The sequence below is a fragment of the Pseudorasbora parva genome, chromosome 5 (assembly GCF_024679245.1).
Source record: "Pseudorasbora parva isolate DD20220531a chromosome 5, ASM2467924v1, whole genome shotgun sequence".
In the NCBI taxonomy this organism is placed as follows: Eukaryota; Metazoa; Chordata; class Actinopteri; order Cypriniformes; family Gobionidae; genus Pseudorasbora; species Pseudorasbora parva.
The window spans coordinates 43,483,214-43,510,329 of NC_090176.1; the positions used below are offsets into that span (position 1 = coordinate 43,483,214).

General features: G+C 36.1%; 1 protein-coding gene across 1 annotated transcript in view; it reads left to right on the forward strand.

The window, feature by feature from the left end:
- ube2e3 (ubiquitin-conjugating enzyme E2E 3 (UBC4/5 homolog, yeast)) overlaps positions 1 to 27,116 on the forward strand; it is a 59,707-nt gene that overhangs the window by 26,511 nt on the left and 6,080 nt on the right. The window contains exon 4 of the mRNA XM_067444437.1: positions 24,577 to 24,709. Coding sequence (XP_067300538.1) covers positions 24,577 to 24,709 — 133 coding nt within the window. The remainder of the gene's footprint in view (positions 1 to 24,576; positions 24,710 to 27,116) is intronic.

Genomic DNA, 27,116 nt, shown 5'->3' on the forward strand with positions numbered 1-27,116 from the left:
TTAATACGTTGTTGAGATTTTTACCCCTACCCCAATTCAAATTTTACCAATTAAAATGTACAATTAAAATCAGAGCCCAAGGTCTCAGCTGATCAAGCTCAGTGTGATGCCGGTAATTCTGTCCTTCTCTCCTCTTCTTCTTTCTTGGATGGAAATGTGGTTGTTTTAAGTCTGCTTGTTTAGTGCTCTGGTGATTTCATGATTGTGAGATCTTAGGCTGGCGGTGGCCTTGACATGTTCAGCGGGGGTGAAGCTGCCTTTAAACGCACCGCTGAAGCAGGATGTGTCCTTTTAGCCCAGGAAAACGCACAAAGGTTCTGTCGTGTCATAACCCGCTAAGGTTTTGTGCCGCAGATGGGATTTAGGTTCTCACTCATGAAGCATGTGGATGTTTTGCATGTTACAAGAGAGGGCTGAGCGGGATATGCAACCACTAGAGATTTTTGCGATACCATTTATATAGATGCACTAGCTATATTATGTGCAGGGACTGATAAGAGTTTTAAAATGTTTTTGATATAAGTCTCTTATGCTCACTAAGGATGCATTTATTGGATCAAAAATACAGTGAAAAGGCTTATTTATATTGTGAAATATTATTACCACCACAATAGGAAATGTTTTGCCTCTAGAGGTCGCTTATTCAAAACAAAGGCGTAGTTTGAAGATGCTTGAGATTTTATGCCGCTTCTTCCGGTCAAGTGCATGTGGGGTAACGCAGCACTGTTGATCATATTAGATCCATTATTTAAGAGTTTTGAAATGTATTTGATAATGCTATTCTGTGCGTTTGCTCGGCAGCTGCTATGAGACACTTGTTGTGCAACTGCATTACGCTAGATTGTAAAACATGTTCAAGAAAATGAGATTTTGACGGTGATATAATGAAAATCGAATGTAATGCGGGTGTAATGTCTTTGATAGGCAACGCAACGCACACAGTTTGTGTCATGGTTAAAAACATTTAGGATAATGTAAGTACACAAATCAACAAAATATATATTGCTCTAGTAGTTTTTGGATATTTTATTCCAAAAAATCTTGCTATTATTATTTTCTATTTGAATATATTTAAACATTTCATTTATTTCTTGTGATGAGCTGAATTTTCAGCATCATTACACCAGTCTTAAATCACATGATACTTTAGAAATCATTCTTGAAAAGTTATGCTACTTTTTTTGGTGAAAACTTTTGTGTGTGCGTGCGTGCGTGTGACCATGTAAAAGTCTCTAGATATCACTTTTGATAAATATAATGTTTACATTAAAAAAAAAAAATGTTTTTTATAAATAACACTTTAGGGTGCAATTTTCATTTAACTTGTTGCTTATTATCCTGCATATTTCCAAGATATTGTCTGTTTAGTAGTGCTAATTAATGCCTCACATCCCTTAATCCTACCCAATACCTAAACGTAACTTCTACCCTACCAACTAAGGAGTATTTTTTTTTTTCTTTTTTTTTTTTCTCAGGCAAAAGTTAATCGTGGACCATAATTTAAAGGGACCAAAAAAAAATCTTCCTGACCCCAAACGCTTAAACTGTGTTATCAATCTGCTCTACATTGTGACACCATAGCATTTTCCCTTGTTTTATTAGATTCTCAATTTCCTGGATTATCTCTAATAATGCAAAACAAACTATCAAAACCTGATTTTATTAATTGTAGCTTTTATTATATATATATATATATATATATATATATATATATATATATATATATATATATATGTATGTATGTATGTATGTATGTATGTATGTATGTATGTATGTATGTATGTATGTATGTATGTATGTATGTATGTATGTATGTATGTATGTATGTATGCATGCATGCATGCATGCATGCATGCATGCATGTATGTATGCATGTATGCATGTATGCATGCATGCATGCATACATACATCAAACTGACGTCATCTGAGAAGGAATGCCGTTTCCAGGCCGGAAGTAACTTTTCAGATTTTTATTAAATATTACTTCGGCAAACCATTGTTTTCTGTGTATTAACTTAATTGTTAACAGAATAATTGTTCACCCTAAGACCTGTAATAAGTGCTAACAAAGTCAATAAGATTGATTGTAAAGAAGATTGAAGAAGACTGTTCTGCATTTGTAACAATGGTTTATGGTTCAATGAACGAGCATGAAATGCATTGTTTAAACACTTCTGTAAAACATAATTGTTGTTTTCTGGTGTTTTTCTAAGAAGGCAATGGCTTTTTAAGTAGTGCATTTGCTTAAGTTGAGCTAATGTCTTGACCAGTAATTTGTTGATATGACAGGAGTGTGTGTATAGAAATACATACAACTGACTGGATTATTCAATAATAGTCATTAGCACATGTTTATTTAATTTATTAACACTTTTCAGTTGTATTTTGTGGAAATGTCATATTGTGATTAAACCATTACTATGATTTCTAATATGACTCATACTGTGATATAAGACTGGACATACCGCCCAGCCTATTATGAGATTATGCTAACAGATGACTACAATAAGTGCTAATACGTGTAGACCATTGGCAGCAGTGACTCTCTCTCTCACACACACAGTTATGTGGCATTTGCTCTGAACATGACTCTGACATGGACTCTATGTGGTTAGCATTTAAAAGCTGCTGTAAATATTGCAAGGAGTAGAAAACCACTTCCTGTAGCAAGCGCATCATAATAGAGGTGACATACCTCTCACTCAGGGGTCTCGGGTGTTTATTACAGATGTTATCCAGAATCAGATCTGCATGCTAGAAGGTTCATAATGATTGTTTTTCTTCAATACAGCTCATAACTACAGTGTTTGCATTGTATGCTCATTGTAGCCTAACAATGGAAATCTCTTCATTCATAAGTGTTTGAGTAATGCCTGCATGAAATCAAAATTCCCCTATTTGGTCTTAATATAGGCTATAGATGGTAAAGTGAAAATCTGGGCTCAAAACATTGTCTGAACAGATTAATGCTGGGGTTTGGTGTATTTATGATAATGGCAGAGGAAGGTTTTAATTTATGTGAAAAAATTATGATTACTGTTTTTGTTTTATATAAACTTATCTGATTATCTGGGGTGTCTAGTCCTTTGCATCTAAACTGATCTGTATAATTGCTTTTGACTTTCTCATTGGGATTGCAATATAAATATTGGTTTTTATATTCAACATTTGTTTTGCTTCCAATATAAAGTTACATTTGCCATGAAATATAAATTGTGATCTGAGTAAAACAATTTCAACATGAATAATGTAGGCAGAGTTGTCGGAACTTGAAGGAGAAGATGCATTTTTTGATTTTAAAGATTATGTGCACAGAAAAAAAAGGATTTATTATAAATTGCAATATTCTATAAAAAATAAGAATTGTCATTTTGACTTCATGGTGACATGGCTGCAGAGTTTCTTGCATGTGCATGGAGCTTCAAAACATTTAGTAAAACAAAAATAGTAAAATGTTGTTTATTACTATTTATTAGAGCTGCACGATTAATTGTTAAGAGTTCAATTTAAACAACAACGTGATATAATTCCTAAATGACAGTGATTCTATTAAACCTCTGACAAACTTGGTCTTTTCAACCACATAGTATCATTATTTCAGTGTTACAAATATTCTTATTCTCTAAGTGGATCTAAGCTCATGGAATAAAGCACAAGTGCACTTTTGCTAGTTTAACAACAGGAAAATTGTCTAAAATGCTGTATGGTCCAAAAATGCACCTAGTCTCTTAATGAGTAATGGTTGGGTTTAAGGCATAACGTGCAATAAACTAATCAGAACACATTCCTTTTAAAGGGTTAGTTCACCCAAAATTGAAATTTATGTCATTAATGATTCACCCTAATGTTGTTCCCAGCATATGCAGTCTATGCACACTTTACTGTCTATGTCCTGAAAGGGAATAAAACATCATCAAAGTAGTCCATATGTGACATCAGTTGGTTGATTAGAATCTCTTGAAGCATCAAAAATACATTTTGGTCAAAAAATATCAAAAACTACGACTTTATCCAGCATTGTCTTCTCTTCCGTGTTCCTCAAATAAAGATAAAAACGGTTATGAATCAGTAACTTGATCAATGAGTCTGATCGCCAATGTCACGTGATTTCAGCAGTTTGACAGTTTGACACACGATCCAAACTGCTGAAACCACGTGACATTGGCGATCCGAATCATTTATCGATTCACTGATTCATAACCGTGGATGAACTGAGGTCTTACGGGTGAGGATTGACATTAGGGTGAGTCAATAATGACATTTCATTTTGGGGTGAACTAACCCTTTAAAAGCCAGTTGTGCTTGCGTCATGGTGGATTTGATATTTACATAGGTGAATTTGAGAGCGGAGAGACTGAACGGTTCTCCAGAGAGGAATCCCTTTTATTTTAAATATTTCAAAATGTTTGTGTATTGCTGCGTGTTTTTGTGTGTGTAATACACAGAGTGTATGATAGGACTCAACACATTTGTTCAAAATTGCTGATTAATCCGGTATTGAATAAAGTGTTTTCGAGCAATTTAATTATTCTTTCTGAGTAAAAAAAATAAAATAATTCACATTAATTAAACATTGTAAATAGACAGCAATTAACATTTTGTTAAAACATCTAGTAAATTGAGTTATGTTATATCTATTTGGGAAAAAAATATGATTCTCAATTATTAAGAATTGTGCAACATACTATAAATTGTACTATTTATTGGCATATTAAAGCATAAATGAAGACAATTCAGTATTGTCCCTTTATTTAGTTAATTTAGTTAATATGAACAGATTTTTTTTTTAACTGAGTTTTACTTCCTGCATTAAATGATTTTGATTGTACTGTGCTATAAACTGGCTTAAAAACAACTATCCCTGCAAATACATAAATGTATGTTTTGGTTGAGGCTGTTATCATGCTCTCTCATTCTCTGTTGTCTCTGAACCGCTGCCTGTAGTCCTGTCATCATGCGCTCACAATCAGCATCGCATAGCAAACTCACACTTGGTGTGTAATGAATCACTGTCAGTGTTCAGCTCCGACAGAACAACTTCATCAAATCACTTATTATTTCTTAACCAGCAGCAAAGGAGACTTTATGCTTAGCTGGATGAACTTCACCTTTAATAGGGTAATAAATTAACTAGGACTTGCTGCAAAAACTAAGATAAACCCATTTTATTTATCATCTATAAAAAAAATGTTGTTTAACATTTGACAGATTTTATTCTATTTAACCCTGTATGGCTATTGGTTTTATTGTCAGATATCTGGATTCACTGTCCCTAAGGCGAGTGTTGTTGAATGTGTAACTAGCATTTTTAATATAAAATGTATATTTAAATGGATAATATGTAAATGTATATTTAGGTAAAAAGATATACTATGAAAGTAAGACTGCGCCAGTAGGTGGCAGAAAGTAATGAGTTAGTGAGTCACTTCATTCAACCGATTCGTTCATCACACTGATTCGTTCAGGAATGAAGTGGCTATGGGACAGATTATGAGATTTGTTCAAATAAGATTCATTCATGAACAGCACTGTGCAGTGAGTCAGCAGTGGAACGGTTCTGTGATCTGTTCTACATGCCTATAGAGAAGAAAGCCATTTCTAGGCCCAGCCCAGGGTGATCTGCATGAAATCAAATATTCAAGCTATTTATCCATTTTCTACACCTGAACTATATATATATATATATATATATATATATATATATATATATATATATATATATATATATATATATATATATAAAATGAAATATATATAAATATATAAAATATATATAAAATGAAGCCAAATTTACCAGTATCTGACTTCTGTTGTTTCACCTCGCTTTGTAAAATGGGCATGAGACTGCAGATGATTTCTCAAATCATCTTTCTTATCCCTTATTTAAAATTACCAGCTTCTTTCTCTGTACATACAGAGTGGAAATTGCTTTAACTTATTCTACTTCATGTTGCTCTGCGTAACATGGGCATCCCGGGCAGTGTGCTGCTTATCTGAGCTGTCAGCCTTCATCAATCTGCTCTACATCATCATCATCACAAGCAGATGCGGCGGGCTGACGCTTTGCCTACTGATGTCTCAGCACAGGTTTATTTATACACACTGGCCATATTGACTCAGGGCTTATTTTTGCCTTAGTGGCTTTTCATGCTGAGCAGAGAGAGGCAGAGCTCGTCCAGGGGTCCTGTATCAATGCACTTCAGACTGCTGAAATCAATAGGCCCGTCTCCACCAATAGCAAGGATTCCAGGGCACACAACATTGGTATTGGTGTCAAACTAACAACCTCTTTATTGGAAACCTGAATGTTGGCGATAATCATAATTATTTATACATAATAGTATCAGCAACAGGCTATATATATATATATATATATATATATATATATATATATATATATATATATATATATATATATATACACACACATAATGTATATATGTAAATGTAGGTTCATCTAATAGATGATACAAAATATATAGTAAAATATGACATAGGGATGCACGATATTGGATTTTTGCCGATATCCGATATGCCGATATTTTTCAGCTCATTTTGGCCGATACCGATGCCGATATATGTTTATTTTTTCCCTTTGTTTGGAAACAACACCATTTTGAGCAAAAACTATTTTTTTTCATTCTGGTTTCAGATTTCTGAGGTATCCTTACTAAAAGGATTCTTGTTGAAGATAAATAAATGTTAATAAAGTTCTTTTTATGATAAGAGTATATTAAAAGCCCTGAAAATAACAATAATAAAGTCAGTAATTTTTCACCCCAGATGCAGCTGTAACCTAAATATTGTATTTTTGGATTTAACGTTTGTGCACATGAAGTGGGGGTGGCATGACATCCATTGATGCTGTCTTTTAATTCTACAATTATTGTAGAGCTCCTTGGATTATTTTTCATCATCCATTTCGTAAAATTTTATTACAGATTAATACACTGTATATAAAAGTATTTAATTTACAAGTGTCATGCTTGTGATTTATGACATCATTACTGATTTGTTTATTCAGAACAAGAAGTAACTTATTTGTGTATTCTACTTTTCATTGTATTAGTGTAACAACAGCGCACCCACTACATGTATAAATATATAGCGGTCTAGAGGGAGGGCACTAGGACCTGGAGGAGCTTCTGCTGCTGTGGAGGCTGCCGCACGCGCTAGAGAGTGGGACTGGGGAGACGCGATTGGGCTTGTTTTGGGCTAGTTTTGTTGTGAAAACGTGGCAAATCTGCTGCTGCTGACGGTCACGTCCTTCTGTACGTGCATTCAGAAATTCAAGGCAGCATTTAAAAACAGTCAATATAAATCACTGTACATGCAATGTATTTTCTTGTTTTCACTTGAAGAATGACTGCAGTGCTGACATGGTCTCATCGCTGTAGCACTCCTTGCACACGTGAGTTATTGCAGGCACATATCAACATGTTATCATATCGGCAAGGCATATCGGCATAATGTTTTCATATCGACCGATGCCGATTTTTATATTTTAAGCGTTTATCGGCCGATTCCGATGTCGTGCCGATAATATCGTGCATCCCTAATATGACATACTTTTTATACAAATATATATGTTACTATACATAGTTATTCCTCCACCTTCATACTTAAATTTCTCTCGCTAAAGCTGATAAATTCTAAAAGGTATCAGTCAGTGTTGATTATTTTTTTTGCCCATTTATGTTCATTATATTATTTTCCCTACATTCATTTTCTCTGAGCAGTTTTTCATTTGCTCGTTGATGTAAAACAATGCGTCTACCGGTAAACAATGTACGGCGATTATAAAGGGAATATAAACTCAGTCATGGTCTAAAATGAAAGATTGCAACCGCATCTGAAAAGCATTGCTGCGTACATTCACAGCTGATTAGATTACAGCACAGCCATCAGTGTGCGTTCCCTCTTAGTGAAACGCTGAGGGTATCTCATTAATTCCTACTGAACAGTTTAGCAAGTACAGTGCTGCATTTCAATAACCTGCTCTAAATCAATGTTTGCAGGAATAGTGTTGAAAGAGAGCAAGATCTCATGCTTTCTGCTTGATAAATGGACCAGATTGATATAACGTGTGTACAAGGTGTGAGTGGTTCCGCTTATATTTAATGTCACAGGATGTTTGATGGTTTTATGTGATTGTGTTATGCTTCTTCTTGAAAGCATCTCTCAGATAAGCTCCATCTTTTATCTTTGAGTTGCTGTTGTCTGCTATAGCAGAATAATTGTATTGCTTTAAGGTGTTTTTCCAGCGTTTTGAAGTCTTTGGTGTTACAGTTTTAATGCTGTCTTTGTTTCATGAAGTAAATTTAATGTTACCTACACTAGGAGAAAAATATGCTTCAATCGTCTGTCCAGATCTAAAAAAGATAAACTTTAGCTTTATTCTTCTGAAATAAAAATGTAAATCATTATTTACTGAAAGTCTTGCCCTATGTGGAAAAGCACTGAATCTCATTTTCATTTGTGCATATTCAAACTTGCAACATAAGAACCAATGATGTATGGTATCACTGATATCCAGCCTGATGTGTTGCATCTTCACCTGGCAAATTTGAATATATGCAAATGAGATTGAAAAGGGTGGGGGGAGACTTACATTTTGAATAAAGAGTTAAATTATAGTCTGTTCCTCACTTTATCCCTTATATCTTCAGAGGAAAGCAAAAGCTTTAAGAAACATCCCACTCAGTTCCTCAGCAGTGAGCATATTAGCATATGAACAAGCACTTATCCTCCAAAGAGGTTTGTGTTTATAACACCATGAATATGAACAGGATGTGCGATGACACTAAGATTCTTAGGAAGGCATTGGTGAAAACGTTATTAATGTCTGTGAACTTCCTAATGTATTTTCTTGAGTTTTTATGCATATTTAGCATGAAGTAGTTGTTGAGCTGTGTGCTAAATAAATGCTGCTCTTGTGTTCCTCTGTCCATTGTGTGTCCTAACTTTGGTAACGTAATGCCCCACAGATCGTCAGGTAGCAAAACAGGCCATGCAACCACAAAGAGGAGGCTTGTTAGAAGTCGTTTGAATCATACTATGACAAATGGTAAACACTGTGGTTTTGTAAACTTCATGAGCAAGACCACAACTACATATCAAGTACATTAATTTTAGACAAGGCCTCATTGTTATTGCTTGTCACTAAATGTTTTTGTTTCATGAAATCGAAATGGCCATTTTGTGGCCTTGACTCTGTACATTAGCTTTGATGCAATGTACACTACCATTCAAAAGTTTGGGCGTGATTCGATTTTTTTTAAACATTGGAAGAGGTTTGTTATGCTCCTCAAAGCTGCAGTTATTTCAGTAATACTGTTATATCGTGAAGTATTACAGTTGAAAATATTTTTTTCTGTTTTAAATTGTAATTTATTCCTGCAGTGTAAACCGGAATAAGTTGGCAAAACTCAAAAGAATTGAGTCAATCAGCCTCATTTTTTTAAGTTAAGAAATGTAGAGTTCAAGTAAGCAGAACGTGCAGATTTTAATTTTGTAATCATACAATTTATTTGTTCTGAACTTGAAATGTTTGAGTAAGTTAATAATACATTTAACTTAGTCATTTAATCTCATTTTTAGTCGTGGAAAATTGACTAGCTTTAACTAGCTAATTCAATTTAATAAATCCCACCTTGCTAATTGTTTACACAATGCTTTGGTAGCAGTAGCATAGAATATCACTTGCTGAATGAGGACAGCATTAAAAAACATTTAACATATATCTGTTCTCAAATTAAGCTCATGTTCCACTCGTCACCATGATAGTAACCCTATAAAAAAAGCAACATAATATAACTCTTCTAAACTAGCATAAAAACATCAAAAACTATGTTAATCTTGCATAAAGAACATTGGCATTTACTGTCATGGCAAAGCAAGCTGGGAAATATAAATCCCGGCCCAGTTTCAGCTAAATTTAAGTTTGTCTAAATTAAAAGAAACAAGTTCATACAACTCAAAACAATGAAATTATTCAGATTACTTAAAATGTTTCTTTTGAGAACACAAAAGAAAACAAACTATCTAAATACTCAAGTTAATTAGTGAGTTGGCTCTACTCAAACCAATTAATTATTTTGAGCATTATACAGTAATGTTTACACTCTATATTAATGATCTCCCTACAGTGTGTGGTGAGGTGGATGTTCAAATGTATGCGGATGACACTATTATTTATGCACATGGAAATGACGCTACTAGTGTCGCTAATAAATTAACTAAGGTCATGAATAACATCGCTGACTGGCTCACCTCTGCTTCGCTTACACTTAATGTAGATAAAACGGTGACAATGTATTTCACTAAAATTAGAAAACCAACAACCTTTCCATGTGTTTTTGTAAAAGATAAGAAGATAAAAGTAGTAGATGAATTTAAATACTTAGGTATCCTTTTGGAACCAACATTAGGATTTAAAAAGCATATCAAAAAAATGTCTAATATTTTAAAATACAACAACTCAGTTTTTAAACATATTCGAAATATGCTTACTTATGATGCCGCAAAAATATATCTTGATGCAATGATTGTTTCTCATGTTAATTATTGTATCTCGTGTTGGTCTCAAACAAGTGAAACAACATTAAAACCTTTAAAATCCCTTTATAATCAGGCTGTAAAGATATTAGATAAAAAACCGTTGAGACATCATCACTGTCAAATTTTTAAAATTTGAATTTAATTGTGTACTCAAATGTACGATTAATTTTTAAGATTCTTAATAATAGCGCACCTCCACCACTGAGGAGATTTGTACAGCTCTGCTCAGAACAGAATACCAGGACATCTAGGTCCACAAGTCGAAATGACTGCAGATTACCGAACAGAAGCTCTGCCTTTGCACAGACAGCCTTCTCATTCAAAGCTGTTAAAGAATCGAACAATCTTCTAGATAGTCTTAAATTATCCTCTTATCTGACGTCCTTCTCGCAAAATGTTAGAAAGGTATTATTAGATAATCAGTTATGCCAGCATTGACTATGTTTATGGGTTAGTCAAGTTTTTAATGTAGAAATTTTAAATGGTTTATTGTTGACAGTATGTATAGGGTTAGTTTAGGCTGAAGTATGACTGTAAATGTGGTTGTAAATAGTTATTGATGTTTAGATGCATATATTTTATTGTTTTATCTGCCCAGGGACTGCGGATGGAAATTAGCTGTAGCTAAATCTGGTGTGAAGCATCTTTTCTCTTGGAAGATTAATGTACTTGCACATGGTCCCTGTCAAATAAATAATAAACAAACAAACAAACAAACAGTGTGTAATGTAAAGCTGAATTTTTTCAGTGTTAATCTAGTCTTCAGTTTCACGTCATACTTTAGAAATCATTATATGCTGATTTGGCACTAAAGAAATATTTCTTCTTTGTCTTATTGTTATTATTATTATTAATGTTGTAAAAATTATCAGTGTTGTGCTGCTTCATGTTTTTGAAGAAACGGCTTTTTTAAGGTTTGATGAATATAAAGTTAAAAAGAACAGTGTTTATTAAAGTTTTGTAACATTTATAAATGTGTTCTGTCACTTTTGATCAATTTAATTTGTGTTTGTATGCATGTATACTTAAAAACATTTGATAAATACATTTAGCAGATAAACATTTCTCTCCTGAAATGATGGATGACTCATCTTGCACTTGCGGGTGTAAACAAATCAGTTGACATCCAAATGAAATAAACCCTTCCCCCTAATAATAACTGCTAACAGCATCTAACTAAAATATCAAGTTGCAATTCATAGTTCATGACTGTAATGTAAACAAAAGTCTAAAAAGGGCACATTGCCGGAAATATATCAACAAGTGATATAAAACGGTGTATTACTGATTATTAAAATGTTCATTTTTTTTTCCCATAGCATAGCGTATACTGTTGTTGACTGATGACGTTGTTCTGTTTGATTCGTCTCTTGTGCTCTTTGTATAGTAATAAATTGCCCTGAATTTGACATTTTAAGAGCTGAAATTATAGTTATTCATATAATGTCATCATAATTACAGGTCTGACCATGACTTTATTCCAATTGTCAGATAAATAACAGAGTGGGACACTGGCAGGCAGTTGATTATAGTTGTGTATGCCAGCAGGAGCAGAGGAACGGGGGGTTGATAGCTGAAAGAGAAAGTATAAAGCCCAGCCCCAGAGGTTAGTGCATTAATTGTGGCCAATTTTAAAATCAGCATCAGGTCATTGACTCTGCCGCTGACTATTACCTGACATTTCTGTGTGTGTTCGCTGGGAAATGTAATGTTGAGTGGCGTATGATTTATTACAGCATGTAAGCGAGTATGGTTTTATTAATATTATGTTTTAATAGCTGACATATTCCCCTGTGCTTTGCTGTGAAGTGTGAGAGAACATATTTGAATGGTTGCTTCCAAATTGAAAATGGATCAATGTAAATTTATGACTTTGAAGATCATTTTTGTTGTACTAGTTGCTGTTTTATAGAATTCATTAAAATCGGAGCTAGCTCTTAGTGGTTAAAGTCCAGCTTGCCTAATTTACTAATTGCTGATATTACTATTAATCAAAATGAACATATATCTACGGTGATCTCTTACAACAGTTTATGTGTGAGAAGTGACTGGGAGGATGTGCAGACTCTAGAGGTCACGTTAACCAAAGCATTTGTTATTGACCATTGACTGAAGGTCGTCCGTCATTTGAACAGATTACACTGAGGATGATCTATTGTAAGTTGTAACTGTAATTCCACAAGTTGTAACTGCCTCCACAACAGAATTAAAACGAAAAGTGGTCTGTTTAAGGCAAAGATTTAAAGTCATCCTTGATGCTTTTGATTGCACACAGAGGAACACCCAGTTTAAAGGGTTAGTTCACCCAAAGATTTAAATTGTCATTAGTAAATCACCCTCGTGCCGTTCCAGACCCATAAGACCTCCGTTCATCTTCAGAACACAAATTAAGTCCGATGGCTCAGAAAGGCCTCCATTGGCAGCAATGTAATTTCCTCTATCAAGACCCATAAAAGGTACTAAAGATGTCAATAAAAAGCCCATCTCACTACATTGGTTCTACAATAATTTTATGAAGCGACGAGAAAAAATTGCAAAAAACTAAATAACGACTTGTATAGTGATGGTTGATTTCAAAACACTGCTTCATGAAGCTTCGGAGCGTTATGAATCAACGTATCGAATCAGCGGTTCAGATCGCCAGTCATGTGGTTTCAGTAATTTGGCGGTTTGACACGCGATCCGAATCATGAATCGATACAATGATTCATAACAATGTGTTTAGTACCTTTTATGGGCCAATGGCGGTCTTCTGAGCCATTGGATTTCAACAAAAATATCTTAATTTGTGTTCCGAAGATTAAAGGAGGTCTTACGGGTCTGGAACGACATGAGGGTTAGTAAATAATGACAGAATTTAAATTTTTGGATGAACTAACCCTTTAAATCAATGTTATAATAATTCACAATAACAGAATTATGTTTTTACTCCATTTGAAATTTTTATTATTTAAATATAAACCTTTAAGTGGTGGCTGCCATAACTTGACATCATTTTTTTCAAACATCAAATAATGAAGAACAGTAGAAAAATTTATATAGTATTAATAAAAATAAAGTTTATGATTTTTATTCACTTTTTTATATGAATTTATTCCCTTTTTTCAAATTTATTATTTGAAAGTTTATGCTGTTTATTCCCCATAGTATTAATAAAAAATAAAGTTTATGATTACTGAATGTCTTTTCTAAGGTAAATGTAAAATAAAGTGACATTGTTCAAAATATATTGACGTCTTTCCATGGTGGAAAGACTGATTGAGAGATTACATTAGACATGATTCAGGTTTCGGTAAGTTGTACTGTATCTTTCAACATACCTCCTGATGTTCATGTGTTCGTTTCATATCAAAAGTAACAAAGTACAAAGCTTATTGTGATTTAATTAGGGCTGAACGATATGGACAAAATTTCATATCTCGATTTCATGCCAAATATCTCGATATCGATATAATACGATGTGACTACGTGTTCGGTGAAAACCAAGCATTTCTCAGAAAAATTTAAAGATTTAAGCCTACATTTCAAAAATTTGTGTCAGAAAAGAAAATGTATTGTTTTTAAGCCTTTCGCACGTACGATCACACAGATGTAATCAGTCTAGGCTCGTCCCTGGAGCTTATGATCAAGTGCATCACATGATCAACTGCTAAATCCAAATGTTGAATTTAACCAAAGATAGGCGCACTCAGAGCTGTCATATATCACAACTTTTCAGTGTTTTCAGACATATACTGTTTATTTTAGGTTTCAAACATATAAATTCACATAAGTACTAAAAAAAAAACAATACATTTAGAGTTTTTAAAATACACACTGATGTCTATGGAAGAGGTAATAATAATCCTTTCCATTATAATTCAACACGTTTTTTTCATATCAGATACACATTGTGTAACTTCAATGTTTACTCTATTCTATTCCCAGTTCACCAGCCACTTACTTTTAAGGATTTCGGGAGAGGTGGATTAATTTGCGTGTTGTAAGCATAGAGGTTGTCAATCCAACAGATCCGATTCTCTGAACTGCGTCTGCGGCACAGACAAACAAGTTGGTGCCCATCGCTCGTACAGCTCAACTAACGCAAATGTTATAAACGGGTTTAAACAACAATATACTTCCACTTGCATGTATTTGACAATCGGAATATCAGACATTTCATGCCATAGCTAACACATTTGTGAATATTCTGAATAAAAAAGGAAAAAATGATCATCATTCATTCAGCGATGTTGCTGCTGCGGTGTGTCACATGACCAGCAATGACACGTCACCATGGAAATGCCCCCCCCCCACCCCCCACCCCTGGTAGTGTGCGCTCGCTGGCTTTAGCGGTGTATTCAAGGGCACTCGTAAAACTGATGTTTGTTGTGACTGCCAGAGTTGTATGCAGGAATATTTTTTTCGATATTAATATCTTGAAAGTTCATATCTAGATATAGATACGATAACGATATAACGTTCAGCCCTAGATTTAATGAATATCAGGCAAGCTATAATGTGCTGTTTATTCCCCAACTAAAAAAATGTAAGAATCAATTTTGGCTCATAAAAATGAGAATATATTAAAATCAAGTAATACCTAGTGTTAGCCCTAGTGTTTTTATTTGTCTTTTTCAGACACAAAGGTCATGTTTTAGTGGGGTCCACTATCACAGGAAAAAAAACATTCATCTGCTTTGTGTGGTATTGAGCATGAAAAGTGATGTCTCTGTTCATTTGTTCTCTTCATAAAAACATAATCTAGCCTTAAATGCTAGTCCTGTAAACCATGTTTAAAAATGAAAATGAAACCTAATACATGTCTTATTATTAAATAACAAAATTAAAATGATGGGTAATGGATTGTGATGACAATTTTTACAACCTTGTCTGAATGCAAATATCTAACGCAGCCTCTGGTGAGGACATATACTGTTTCTGACTCATGTTGCATCTTACTTTGATTTATATTCAGATATTTAAGTTACTTATTCAATCCCTTTTCAGTGTATTTTTCCTGTCTGTAACTGCACAGCCATACATTTGGGAACCAAGCCTTATTCCAAGATTTTATTTTTTCAAGCCAAATTATTCCAAACCCAGATGAATGTCTGTGAAATCTGTATATTTTTCTGAAGATACAATTTTGAGTTTTGAAAAATAAAACATGTTTTGTTTAAAGGTCCTTTTCTGCGCGATTCCATCTTTCAAACTTTAGTTAGTGTGAAATATGGCTGTAAGAGCATAAATAATACCTGTAAATAAAACCGTAAAAAAAAATAAAGCTCAAAGTTCAATGCCAAGCGAGATATTTTATTTAACAGAAGTTCCCTTTCAAAGCCTACAGCGAACGGCCGGTTTGGACTACAGCAGGAAGTGCAGGGATGTAATGACGTCACTAGAACCGTTTGTTGACTAACCCTCCACCCACAAGAACACGAAAAATAGGGGGCGTGGTTTTGGTTGCTCGCCCCGTTATGGTAAGAGGCGGGACCTTTCCGGGCAAAGTGCGCTAAGCTGCTGTCCAATCACAACGCAGGAAGCGCTGGCCCAATCAGAACTCGTTACGTATTTCTGAAGGAGGGACTTCATAGAACAAGGAAATCATCAGGCCGTTTTTAGGACAGAGGAAACAGCGCTGTACAGATAAGTAAATTGTGTGAAAAATACTGTGTTTTTTTACACGCGAAACATGAACTCATGCTATATTGAACACTGTTAACATAATCAAAGCTTCGAAAACACGCGAAGAACGGGACTTTTAAATCGCATGCTGTAAATTGTTAGAAAACTGCAAGCCACAGTACGAGTTTGTGCATTCCATTGTACTGCTTTTCCAACGTCTAAGGAGTTAGCACTGTTCAATTCTTGCAATTTCCAATAATTTTATATTTTACGTGTGTGCATTTGGCAGGCTTCTATCCAAATCAACTTGCACTGCAAGGTACACATTTTTTCAGTCCTTGCTTTCCCTGGGATTCCAACCCATGACCTTGGCTTTGCTAGCGCCATACTCTATAGTTTGATCTGCAACTCTATAGTTTTTTTTTTTTTTTTTTTAACAGGAAGTTACCATAATTACCTTTTAAAACTGACACACTAAGGTTCATAAACCATTAGCTTTTGTATTTTCAGAGGTGTCGGTGGACAGGAGATGAACTGTGGTGCAGGCATGCCAAACTGTGGGATTTTTTTAATAAGCAAACTATTTCACTACTAGTGGAACCTTTGCTTTCTTCGTGTGTACAGAGGCGTGAGTTTCTCAGGTAGACTTTTGATATAATTTAATATAAGAATTGTCTCTATTCTCTAGTGCTTCGCTTGCCCTCGCCTTCTTCCTGGGTTATCTGAAATGATAGATGGAGATTGATAAATGGTATATGTTTGCGCTTAGGTTAACTTAATTAGTTTCTCAGGACTATCTTCTTTGTAATCCGCTACAGCCGGAGCTCTTCATAGACAAGCTGATAGATTGGTGAGCCAGCAGGCTAGGATTCCCTCGCTACAGCCGTAGCTTAATATCATAAAGGCTTGCTCCTTTCAAGAGTGTGTAAGAATCTGAACGGAAGCTTGTTTTGTTAAATGGTAGGAGTTTGCTCTGAAGCGTTAAAGGATAACAAGTCCTTGCTTGGTCATTAAAGTAGTCTCTGCAGAGAGAAATGTGTGCTACAGGAAGTGGGCGAACTGCAAACACATTTGAGGTGATTATAGTGTGTGTGCGCCTCGAGGGAGTGCTGGATTACACAATACTCAAGCCCAGAGCCAATCGCAGCGGTGGCAGAGCTGCCTTCCATAGGGTCGCTAGATTATTGAGGTCGCCCCTGTTTTTGAGCAGGATTACTGCCTGAAATTCACTGCTAACATACTTTCCAGGTTATATAACATCACAGGGTATTTGTTGTAATTGCATCATAAATGTGGTTATGAAACGCCAGCGTTCCTCCTCGCACCTGCTCCAGGTTTACCTGAAACCCCTACAAAAAGCTGGTTTTGGTTTATTAGTAAAACGTTTTGTGTAACACATTTTTTGCCTTTTTATTTTCGTTAATTTTGGAATCATGAAGGTGTATTTAAGTTTAAAGGATTAGTTCACTTAAAAAATAAAATTTAAAAATAAATCATAATTTACTCACCCCCATGTCATACAAGATTTTCATGTCTTTCTTTCTTCAGTGAAAATACGTTTTTTGAGGAAAACTTTCTGGGAGTTTTCTCCACACAATGGACTTTAATGACCACCAAAATGTTGAAGGTCCAAATCAATTCAGTTTCAAAAAGCTTCGAAGGGCTTCAGAGGCTCTGCATGATCCCAGCTGAGGAATAGTGTCTATTGCGAAACCATCTGTTATTTTTAATTTTTTTAATGTATATACTTTTTATTCTAAATTGCCCATCTTGTTTATGTACAATTACGTGCCAGGGATCACGTAATCACGTCAGAAAGGTCACGCTAAACAGAAGCAGAAAGTGAATTTATCTAGCCTGGATGCCAGCAGAACTCAGCCCCGCCCACAAAATGTTTAGGTCGGGCAGTTCGATCTGGCCTTGCTCCATAGAGGAGTAATTATCCCCGAACAGAAACTGTTCAGACCAATGAAATCATCAGGGCGGGCTTTAGACGATGACGGACAGATGCTAAACAGTAACGTAATCATGCACGTCATCAAACGGGCTTGGATTATATTTTTTCGAATCCTAAACGGGGAGCTTGTTAGTATATGCTTTCACCTTCACAATTTCTCTCAGAAATGATGATCATGTTGGGTAAGTACTCTGTGTATCATTAAATTATTTTATTTTTTTACAACTCCGGCAAAGATCGTGTATTCCAGAGTGTCTATTGCTGCGCGTTTAGCTAGAATACAAAACCAACCCATTGGGCCACTGAATCTGCATTAACGACAACAGCTGGGGCAACAGCCTTAGTCCTAATGGGTTGTAGCTATCTTAGCTATCAAAATCCGGTGTTCGGCACTGTGCGGACGTGAGTTTTTGTTGTAGATGTCTGTCTTTAAAAAAAAAAAAAAAAAAAAAAAAAAATTGTGTATTGTGCTAATTAATTGAGATTTCTTACAGCTCTTACAGGTTTTTGGCCTTGTCTGTTCCGTTGCTTCTATTACTCTCCCCTTTTTTGTAAGTCGCTTTGGATAAAAGCGTCTGCTAAATGATTAAATGTAAATGTAAATTCCAGCCTGATCCTAGTGTCGTGTGCAGACAGGGTTGCCAAGTTTTTACAACAAAACCCGCCAACTACTAGCCCTAAACAATAGCTTCTCCGGGGGAAAAAAATGGCATTTGGGGGGTAAAATGTGTGTTATTTTGGCAAGGTTGTCTGCTAAAATTCGCACTCATGGGTCTATATTTCACATAATAGTCGCTTCAACACGCAGACATAGAAAACAACCGGCGGGGAAAAAAACGTGGACTTGGCAACACATTGCAGTCGAACTATGTTGACATTTGACAATGCGTCTCTCCGTTGCTCTGATAGGTTGTAGGTCTATCCAGTTGATGTCTTTCCTGGTTCGGTTGAAACACGCCCCATAACCACAGCCCAATGGAGCAGTTTCAGACTCTGATATTCTGACTAGAATTGAGTATGACCACGTCAGGCTTGAATTAATCCTTTAATGTAGGTTTTTTCTCTCAATTGCACTGGTTTATTTCAGTTAATAAAAATGTTTTCATTCAAAAGGTATTTCAGAGTTAAGTTCAGTATGCGGTTACCATCCTCATTAATAATGAAACCATATTTAGCACTCTAAAATTGAAGTTTTGCTTTGCAAACGTTGCCTATATCATTTTACTCGGTATAGTTTGTGTAGTCGTGATCCTTTTATTTTGCCATCTCCTTTATGAATCTCTTGTATTTTCTGGAAACCATGTGGAGGTGACTGTGTGTTTCCGAGAAGCATGTGTCAGCCTTGGCCTCAACAAACACGACTGTCCACTTGATTGCCAAGAATTCATTAGAGTGTAGAGGACTCGTTCGGCTATTAACAGTGGCTTTTTTTCAATCATTTGCCACTGTTATGTTCCTGTTAAGAGTTTGCTGAATCTGTTACAAGTGGCTCTTCAACGTCAACATAATTGCCTCAAATCTTCACAGTCCAGCAACAAGAGGGCAGGCAGACACTTTACCATAGATGTTAATACATAGAGCCACATTAGCAGCAGCTGCTCATTACTGCGATACGTCTGTGCATTCACCATATGAAGGGGTCACGATCAGCTTGTAAAGTAAATTGACAGATGCAGCAGCAGCAGTCTCCCAAGATTTTCACGAGATCTGGTTTGTCATCCATGTCAGACAATTGTGTATTTTGCAGATTAGTAAAATGCTAAATGTATTGGTATTTATGAGTTTTACAATTGGGAATAAAGCTGTGTTCATGGGTGATTTAAAATATTAAAAAGACTATTTCAACAAAATAAATAGGGAAGTCTTGTATGCTCACTAAGGCTGCATTTTTCATATTAAACTATGTTATTCCTTTAACTAAGACGAGTTGATCCATACCTCTCTCGTCTCAGTGTGTGCACTTAATCTCTCTGACGCGCGGTGATGATCTGATAGCATTTAGCTTAGCCAACTAAGCCCAGTTCATTCACTATGGTACCAAACAGAGATCAAGTTAGAAGCGACCAAACACCTCCACGTTTTCCCTATTTAAATACAGTTACACTAATAGTTGAACGATCAAGTATGGTGACATAAAAGAAAGCATGGCGCTTTTCTAAGCAGATTAAAAAGGAGAACTATAATGTATGGCGGAATAGCACTTCTAAGATTACTTTGACTCGACGCAGTAAAAAGTCCCGGCTGAAACATCCTCCCTCACGTCTCCCCCTCCCCCCTATTGACAGAAATGAGAGAGGCAGGGGGAGATGTGAGGGAGGATTTTTCAGCCGGGACTTTTTAACAATAAATAACAATACAATTGTTTTGTTTTTTTTATAACAATTTAAAGTCTTCTATTTCATGTGTCTACATTGAGGATAGTTTTTCAGGATTCTTGGATAAATAGCCAGTTCAAAACACATTTGATCTATTTAGTGTAATAGAGAGAGAGAGAGAGAGAGAGAGAGAGAGAGAGAGAGAGAAGCGTCTGCCAAATGTGTGTGTATGTATGTGTGTATATATATATGTGTGTGTGTGTGTGTGTGTGTGTGTGTGTGTGTGTGTGTGTGTGTGTGTGTGTGTGTGTGTGTGTGTGTGTGTGTGTGTATATTAGGGCCGGGACTCGATTAAAAAAATTAATCTAATTAATTAGAGGCTTTGTAATTAATTAATCGAAATTAATCGCATTTTAATCGCATATAAATATTTGACCTGAGAACAATGAGAAGTAATTTTTCACATGTATTTTTAGTATACCATTGAATAATGACTGAATACATAAGCTTAATCAACAAAATATAGTTTATTTATTTCAGTCCAGCAGACCAGTGCAATGTTTGCCATTAAGTTAAGCAAAAGCATATTTGTGATATTTGAGGCTCGATGTGCTGCGGTGATACGCAAATTCCTTGTTGTATAGCTTGCACACAACCCTGCTCTTGACGACGCTTCCATCCTTTCGTTCTTTCGTTTTTAAAACAAAATTTCCCATCCACGGGGTCTCATGGACCGCAAAGCGGTCTCATCAGCTTCTTCTTTCATGTTCGCTCATGCCCTGCATCTCAATCAGCTCCCTAGTTCCCTAGTCAGGGCACTGATCAGGACATAAGTCAATGGGCTGACTCCCTGATCAGTGCCCTGACTACTGAACTAGGGAGCTGATTGAGACGCACCCATGTTGTTGTCGTGACTCCGGAGCGCTAGTTGGTGTTCCAGTATAATTGGTCCGTCGAAACTGATTTATTGAAAAACGTTCCGCGGTGCAAAAATAAATGCGGTTAAATTTTTAATTTTTTTGCGTAATTAATTAACGTGTTAAAGTCACGTAATTAATTAATCTTAATTAACGCGTTAAAGTCCCGGCCCTAGTATATATATATATATATATATATATATATATATATATATATATATATATATATATATATATATATATATATATATATATATATATATATATATATATATATATATATATATATATATATGTATGTATGTATGTATGTATGTATGTATGTATGTATATGTGTGTGTGTGTGTGTATATATGTATGTATATAAAGTGTGTATATATATGTATATATAGTGTATATTGTGTTTATGTATTTTAGTTTTGTATGTATTTTTTTGTTATTATGAAATTTTTTGTTTTTAAGATGCAAGAAATGCTTCTGTTAGGGTTTGGATGAACTTTTTTTAAAAAAGCATTTTTTTTTTTTAAAGACAGTTTGTCAACTAGTGGTTCAGGCAATCCGCCGACTAATTGATTATGAAATAGCTATAATAGTTTTTTACATCCTTATTGTGAGATTGCACACTTCCTTTCATATGAATTTGGTTGCTCTGCGGTAACGCTGAGAACCCCTGACAGGACCAGAGCAAAGCGTTACGCTGGCATGAAGCTCACCTCGCTCTTACTAAACACCCTACTGAAGGCCTGTCAGATTGATGTTTAGAGGTGTTAAAAAGATTTTTTCCATCTCTCCCTCATTTTTTCCTTCTCGTAAACTACGGTTACATGATTGAGTTTGACGTGATCCAAAGCCCCTCTAAATGTCACATGTTGATTTTATGGTGATATGCGATGGCCAAAGACAACCCTGCATGTTGTTGTGCAGTTAAATGATGTATCTGGCAGGTTGCTCTGGCTTAATCTGCCATTTATTGCTCTGTTGTATTCTGAGCATTTTTCCAACCTCACTGCCATGCGAGAGAGTCCCGGATAATTTATCTGACTCAAAGAATTAAGTAAGCTACATGGCGTCAATGAATTGTTCTGTTACTCTTCACGCCGTCCGTTCCTATTATCTTTCTGCTTTGCTGTAATCCCGCTTATTCTTGGCCCTCCACTTTGTGCTGAGTTGGGTTTGACAGCCGTCTTCTCTAAAGCATGAGTGGATATCCAGTGTGTAGGCTGGTGACTTGCTGGCAGAGATGAGCGTTTCATCACATGCTAATTGAGCAATAGATGCTGGGGATAAGTGCCTGCTACATTCACCTGTCTCCTCCATTAGAGACAGGTCTCTCCAGCAGAGGAGCACTCTGAGTGGGCCTTTATTTTTTCCTTCATTGCCCTTATTTTCCTCCATTAGCCATGTTTGTGTGGTAGTCCCTTTATCTCATTCTGACCTTAATCTGACTCTCCTTCTCCACAACCTGTGTTGCAGATATTTGGCTTGTTCTTTAGGCACCACGCAATTTGATCCGATTTCAGGTCATTTCAAAACAATCCATGATACATTTTCAGTCAGAAGATTCTGTCATACTAACATAAGTGTGCTCTGACCTGTCAATACAAATAGTATAAGAGGATTTAAAAGCACCATGGTATTAAAATGGACAAATCTTGTTTTTGTTGTTGTTGTTTTTCTATGGAATGTTGCAGTATTTATCATTAAATGATTTCTCCTATGCTCATATTTTTCTTCTTTTTTTTTTGGTCACACTTTAGGCTAGGGTCCAATTCTCACTATTAACTCCTAATTAGTGCTTATTAGTAGTTAGTAAGGTAGTTATTAAAGGGTTAGTTCAAACAAAAATTATAATTCTGTCAATAATTACTTACCCTAATGTTGTTCAACACCCGTAAGACCTCCGCTCATCTTCGGAGCACAAATGAAGATATTTTTGTTGAAATCCGATGGCTCAGAAAGCCCATCTCACTACAGTGGCTCTACAATCATTTTATGAAGTGACGAGAATAGTTTTTGTGCGCAAAAAAACTAAATAACGACTTATATAGTGATGGCCCGATTTCAAAACAAAGATTCGAACCATTATGAATCAGCGGATTGATTCATGATCCGGATCGTGTGTCAAACTGCTGAAATCATGTGACATTGGCGATCCGAATCATGAATCGATACGCTGATCAATAAGCATTCGAATCTTTGTTTTGAAATTGGCCCATCACTATACAAGTCTTTTTTTTGTGTGTGTGTGCACAAAATCTATTCTCGTTCCATTATAAAATGATTGTAGAGCCACTGTAGTGAGATGGGCTTTGTAATAACATCTTTAGTGCCTTTATGGGTCTTGAGAAAGGAAATGACAATGGTGTCAAAGAAAGCCATCGGATTTCAACAAAAATAACTTAATTTGTGTTCCAAAGATGAGCGTAGGTCTTACTGGTGTCGAACGATGTTAGGGTAAGTAATTAATGAGAGAATTTTCCTTTTTGGGTGAACTAACCCTTTTAGTTAAGGTACTGGGTAGGATTAAGGCATGTAGAATAAGGCATCATTATGCACTTTAATAAGTACTAATAAACAGCCAATATCCTAGTAATATGTATTCCAATAACCAACTAGTTAATAATGAGAACTAGACCCTAAACTAAAGTGTTAACCTTTTTTTAAGTCATGTGCCCTTGTTATCTTTAATCAGTATAAACTTTCCCTCCTTCTTGGAGCGACGACATCTTTTTTTCTCTGGTGATGTGTTTGCTAGCGCGAGGGCAGGACAACCTGTCACTCACATGAGATCACAGCAATAGCAAACAACAACCATCCAATCAATTCTCCATGGATAAAATAAAGTCCACCCTTATTTTTCTTGTTCAGGAAGCCGCTTCACTCAGATGTGTCACAAATTATGGAAGAAGCTTCCGCAACTTCTGACTTTAATGATGACCTGTGAATAAGAGAGTGATTAACTTTCCAGTGGTACATTGTGTTCTGAGATTGTTGTTTAAATATATTCTGCTCCCTCTGTGACAAGAGTCTGTTAACGACATGTTAAAATGTTATCATGTATTATTATCCTTTTGGATATAGACTTTGGAATTGACATAAGGGATTCTTCTGTCAATCGGCCAGTGTTGTATTCTGAAAGTGGCTGAATATAAGTAGATATTTTAATGTGGATGTAAGATACTAAATCACCTTGGTCTGTGTTTGTTTGTGTTTTTTTCAGTGCGGGACCCAAGGGCGACAATATCTATGAGTGGAGATCCACCATCTTGGGGCCTCCAGGTTCAGTCTATGAGGGTGGCGTGTTCTTTCTGGACATCACCTTCTCTTCTGATTACCCCTTCAAGCCACCAAAGGTACAGTAAGAGCAAGAGTTTGTTGTTAGTTGTCAGCAGCACAAACTCAAAACCAATGTTACTCATGTATTTTGAGGCTTTTCCACTTGGGTCTCTCCAGCGCTGGAAAGCTTTTCTAAAATTACCGTGGGCCCAGTGATATTTTTTCAGTGAACATATTCCTTTGACATTTTCTCCTTCTAGAGTCATCATGAGTGTAAATGCCCCCTACTGCTGATTGGCTTCACGTTTGTTGTGGTCCTCAGTCCAATGCATTTTCAACAGCGTTTTTCAGAATTTTCAATCCTGCTTTAATAGATCTGCGTTCCTGTAAATCTTTCTTCCAACTCTAATCTACGTTTTTGAGCTCACATGAAAATTACAGGCAAGTGTGCCAGGGCAGTGGTTTGAAATTAACTCAGGACTATAGTGCCTACATTGGCAGCTGCCTTCTAAGAAAGAATCCTGACTGAAATGGAACTTCTTAAGTGAGTGATGCATGAAAAAGGAGGCGTATTAGGAGGCAGCATAATCATGGTTTTAGAACCTACATAGGCAGCTAATTAGGCTTCACAACAGGCTCTCAATCTAAATGCAAAATCAAGTGGATTGGAATGTATTTGGAAACACTTCAGAGGGAATACTTCAGACTTGTTCTTAAATATGGGGCAGAACTTAAAACTGCTGTATCAGCTATTTGATGCTATTGAAGCTATTCTTGAGATTATAGAATCTTGACATTTCTAACATATATAAATAAGCCATCAATTAAGCATAATATAATCTAATAATGTTAGATGTGGTGCTCAATTATTATCGGTGCTTGAGCAGTAAATATTAAAATGATTTCTGAAGGATTGACACTGCTAATTTTTTAGCATCACCCCAGTTTTCCTTTTAAATACATTTAAAAAAATGTATTCTAATATTTCACAATAGTACTATTTTACTAGGTCAAATCAATACAGCATTTGTGTATGTCAGATAAATATTTTCAACTTTTATAGTAAAATATGAAAAATAAGCATTTTCTCAAGTAGACGTTTGAACCCATCTGTGTGTGTGTGTGTGTGTGTTTTGCTATTATTAGCCTGTAGTTGGTCACAAAAGAGCAGTGGCCTTTAATTAAGATTTATTAGGTCTACCAAGGACACTCTGTAATGGATCATTCAGTACAAGTATTGACCTCTGTTAAAATACCTCAAGGATAATGTGATGCTGAACGATTGTGCTTGTCTGCTATTTCACGTGCCGGATGGCTGTACGCTCTCCTTCAGAGCACCGACTATTTCCAGCGTAAAGTAACTACCGAGATGCCGACAGGCCGCAATGTGGTTTATGGAAGGTGGTTTATTCCTGCTCCGGGCTATAAGGTGAAAGCGCCAACCGCGCCATCTCTGATTAATTAGCATCCGAATCTCCTTTCTCAGCATGTTTGAGAATTTGCGCCACTCTGAGTGGCTCTTCGCCTCAGTCTGGCCCTCATCTCGACCGTCAGTGGCATCTGTAAACAACAAGTTTATATAAAGCTCATGGGCTGGTGGGGGCTCTTTGTTCAGATCAAGCCACTGCAAAGCTCTAATCCACTAATTATAAACAGGATTCATCCTCTGCGGTGGATGCCGGGCAGAGCCAGCGGCCCACACCCCCTCATTCTTTTGTCACTGGATGAAACGCAGTGCAACTTGGGGGCCGATCTCGCCTACGTTCATTTAGGGTCGGTGCTCTGTGAAGTCGCTGCCTGCTGAACGGCGTGGCTTGGTTTGTGGTCCACTAATCTGCTTTTGTGAATGACTCTCTGTGTTTGGAAGCATGGCGGAAAAGACAAGGGAGACAGGCGTTTCTTCCTAAAAGTCTATCTAGAAATAAGAGTATCGATTAATTCAAGCTGTAAAAGGCTCTAATGCATTGGCTTGTTTACGGAGCAGTTTGGTTGGGTCATTATGTGCCTTTTAAAAAGAGCTACTTCTCTTTTAGTTTGTCTTGTCTCTTTTTATTATTATTTCGGTCTCTGTTAGAATCTCTAAAAACCCCACCTGGCTTTGTTGCTAAGCTAATTATGCCATTTCCTAATAAGTGCAAAAGGGTGATAATTCAATAAACATCTGATCATAGCCTTGATCAACTCTCCAAAGCCCCTTTCACCCTACGATTCCGGCACATACACGGATAATGCGACCCGACATTTGTTCCCGGGCCGCTAGATTTGGTCCATTCACACTGCCAGCGAAATACCGTAATATGTGCACTTTCACACACAACCGTAACGGTCCCGGGTCGAGTTGACTCGTGACATCCTGATGTGACGTATAATGGCGAGCGATCTCGGCTTCAGCGCGGATAGTAAAGAGCTCCGTGGTCTCGACTTGTGTCCAGTTTGCGCACGTTTCTGCTTGTTTAATTTTAGTTTCTTTTGTATACGAACACT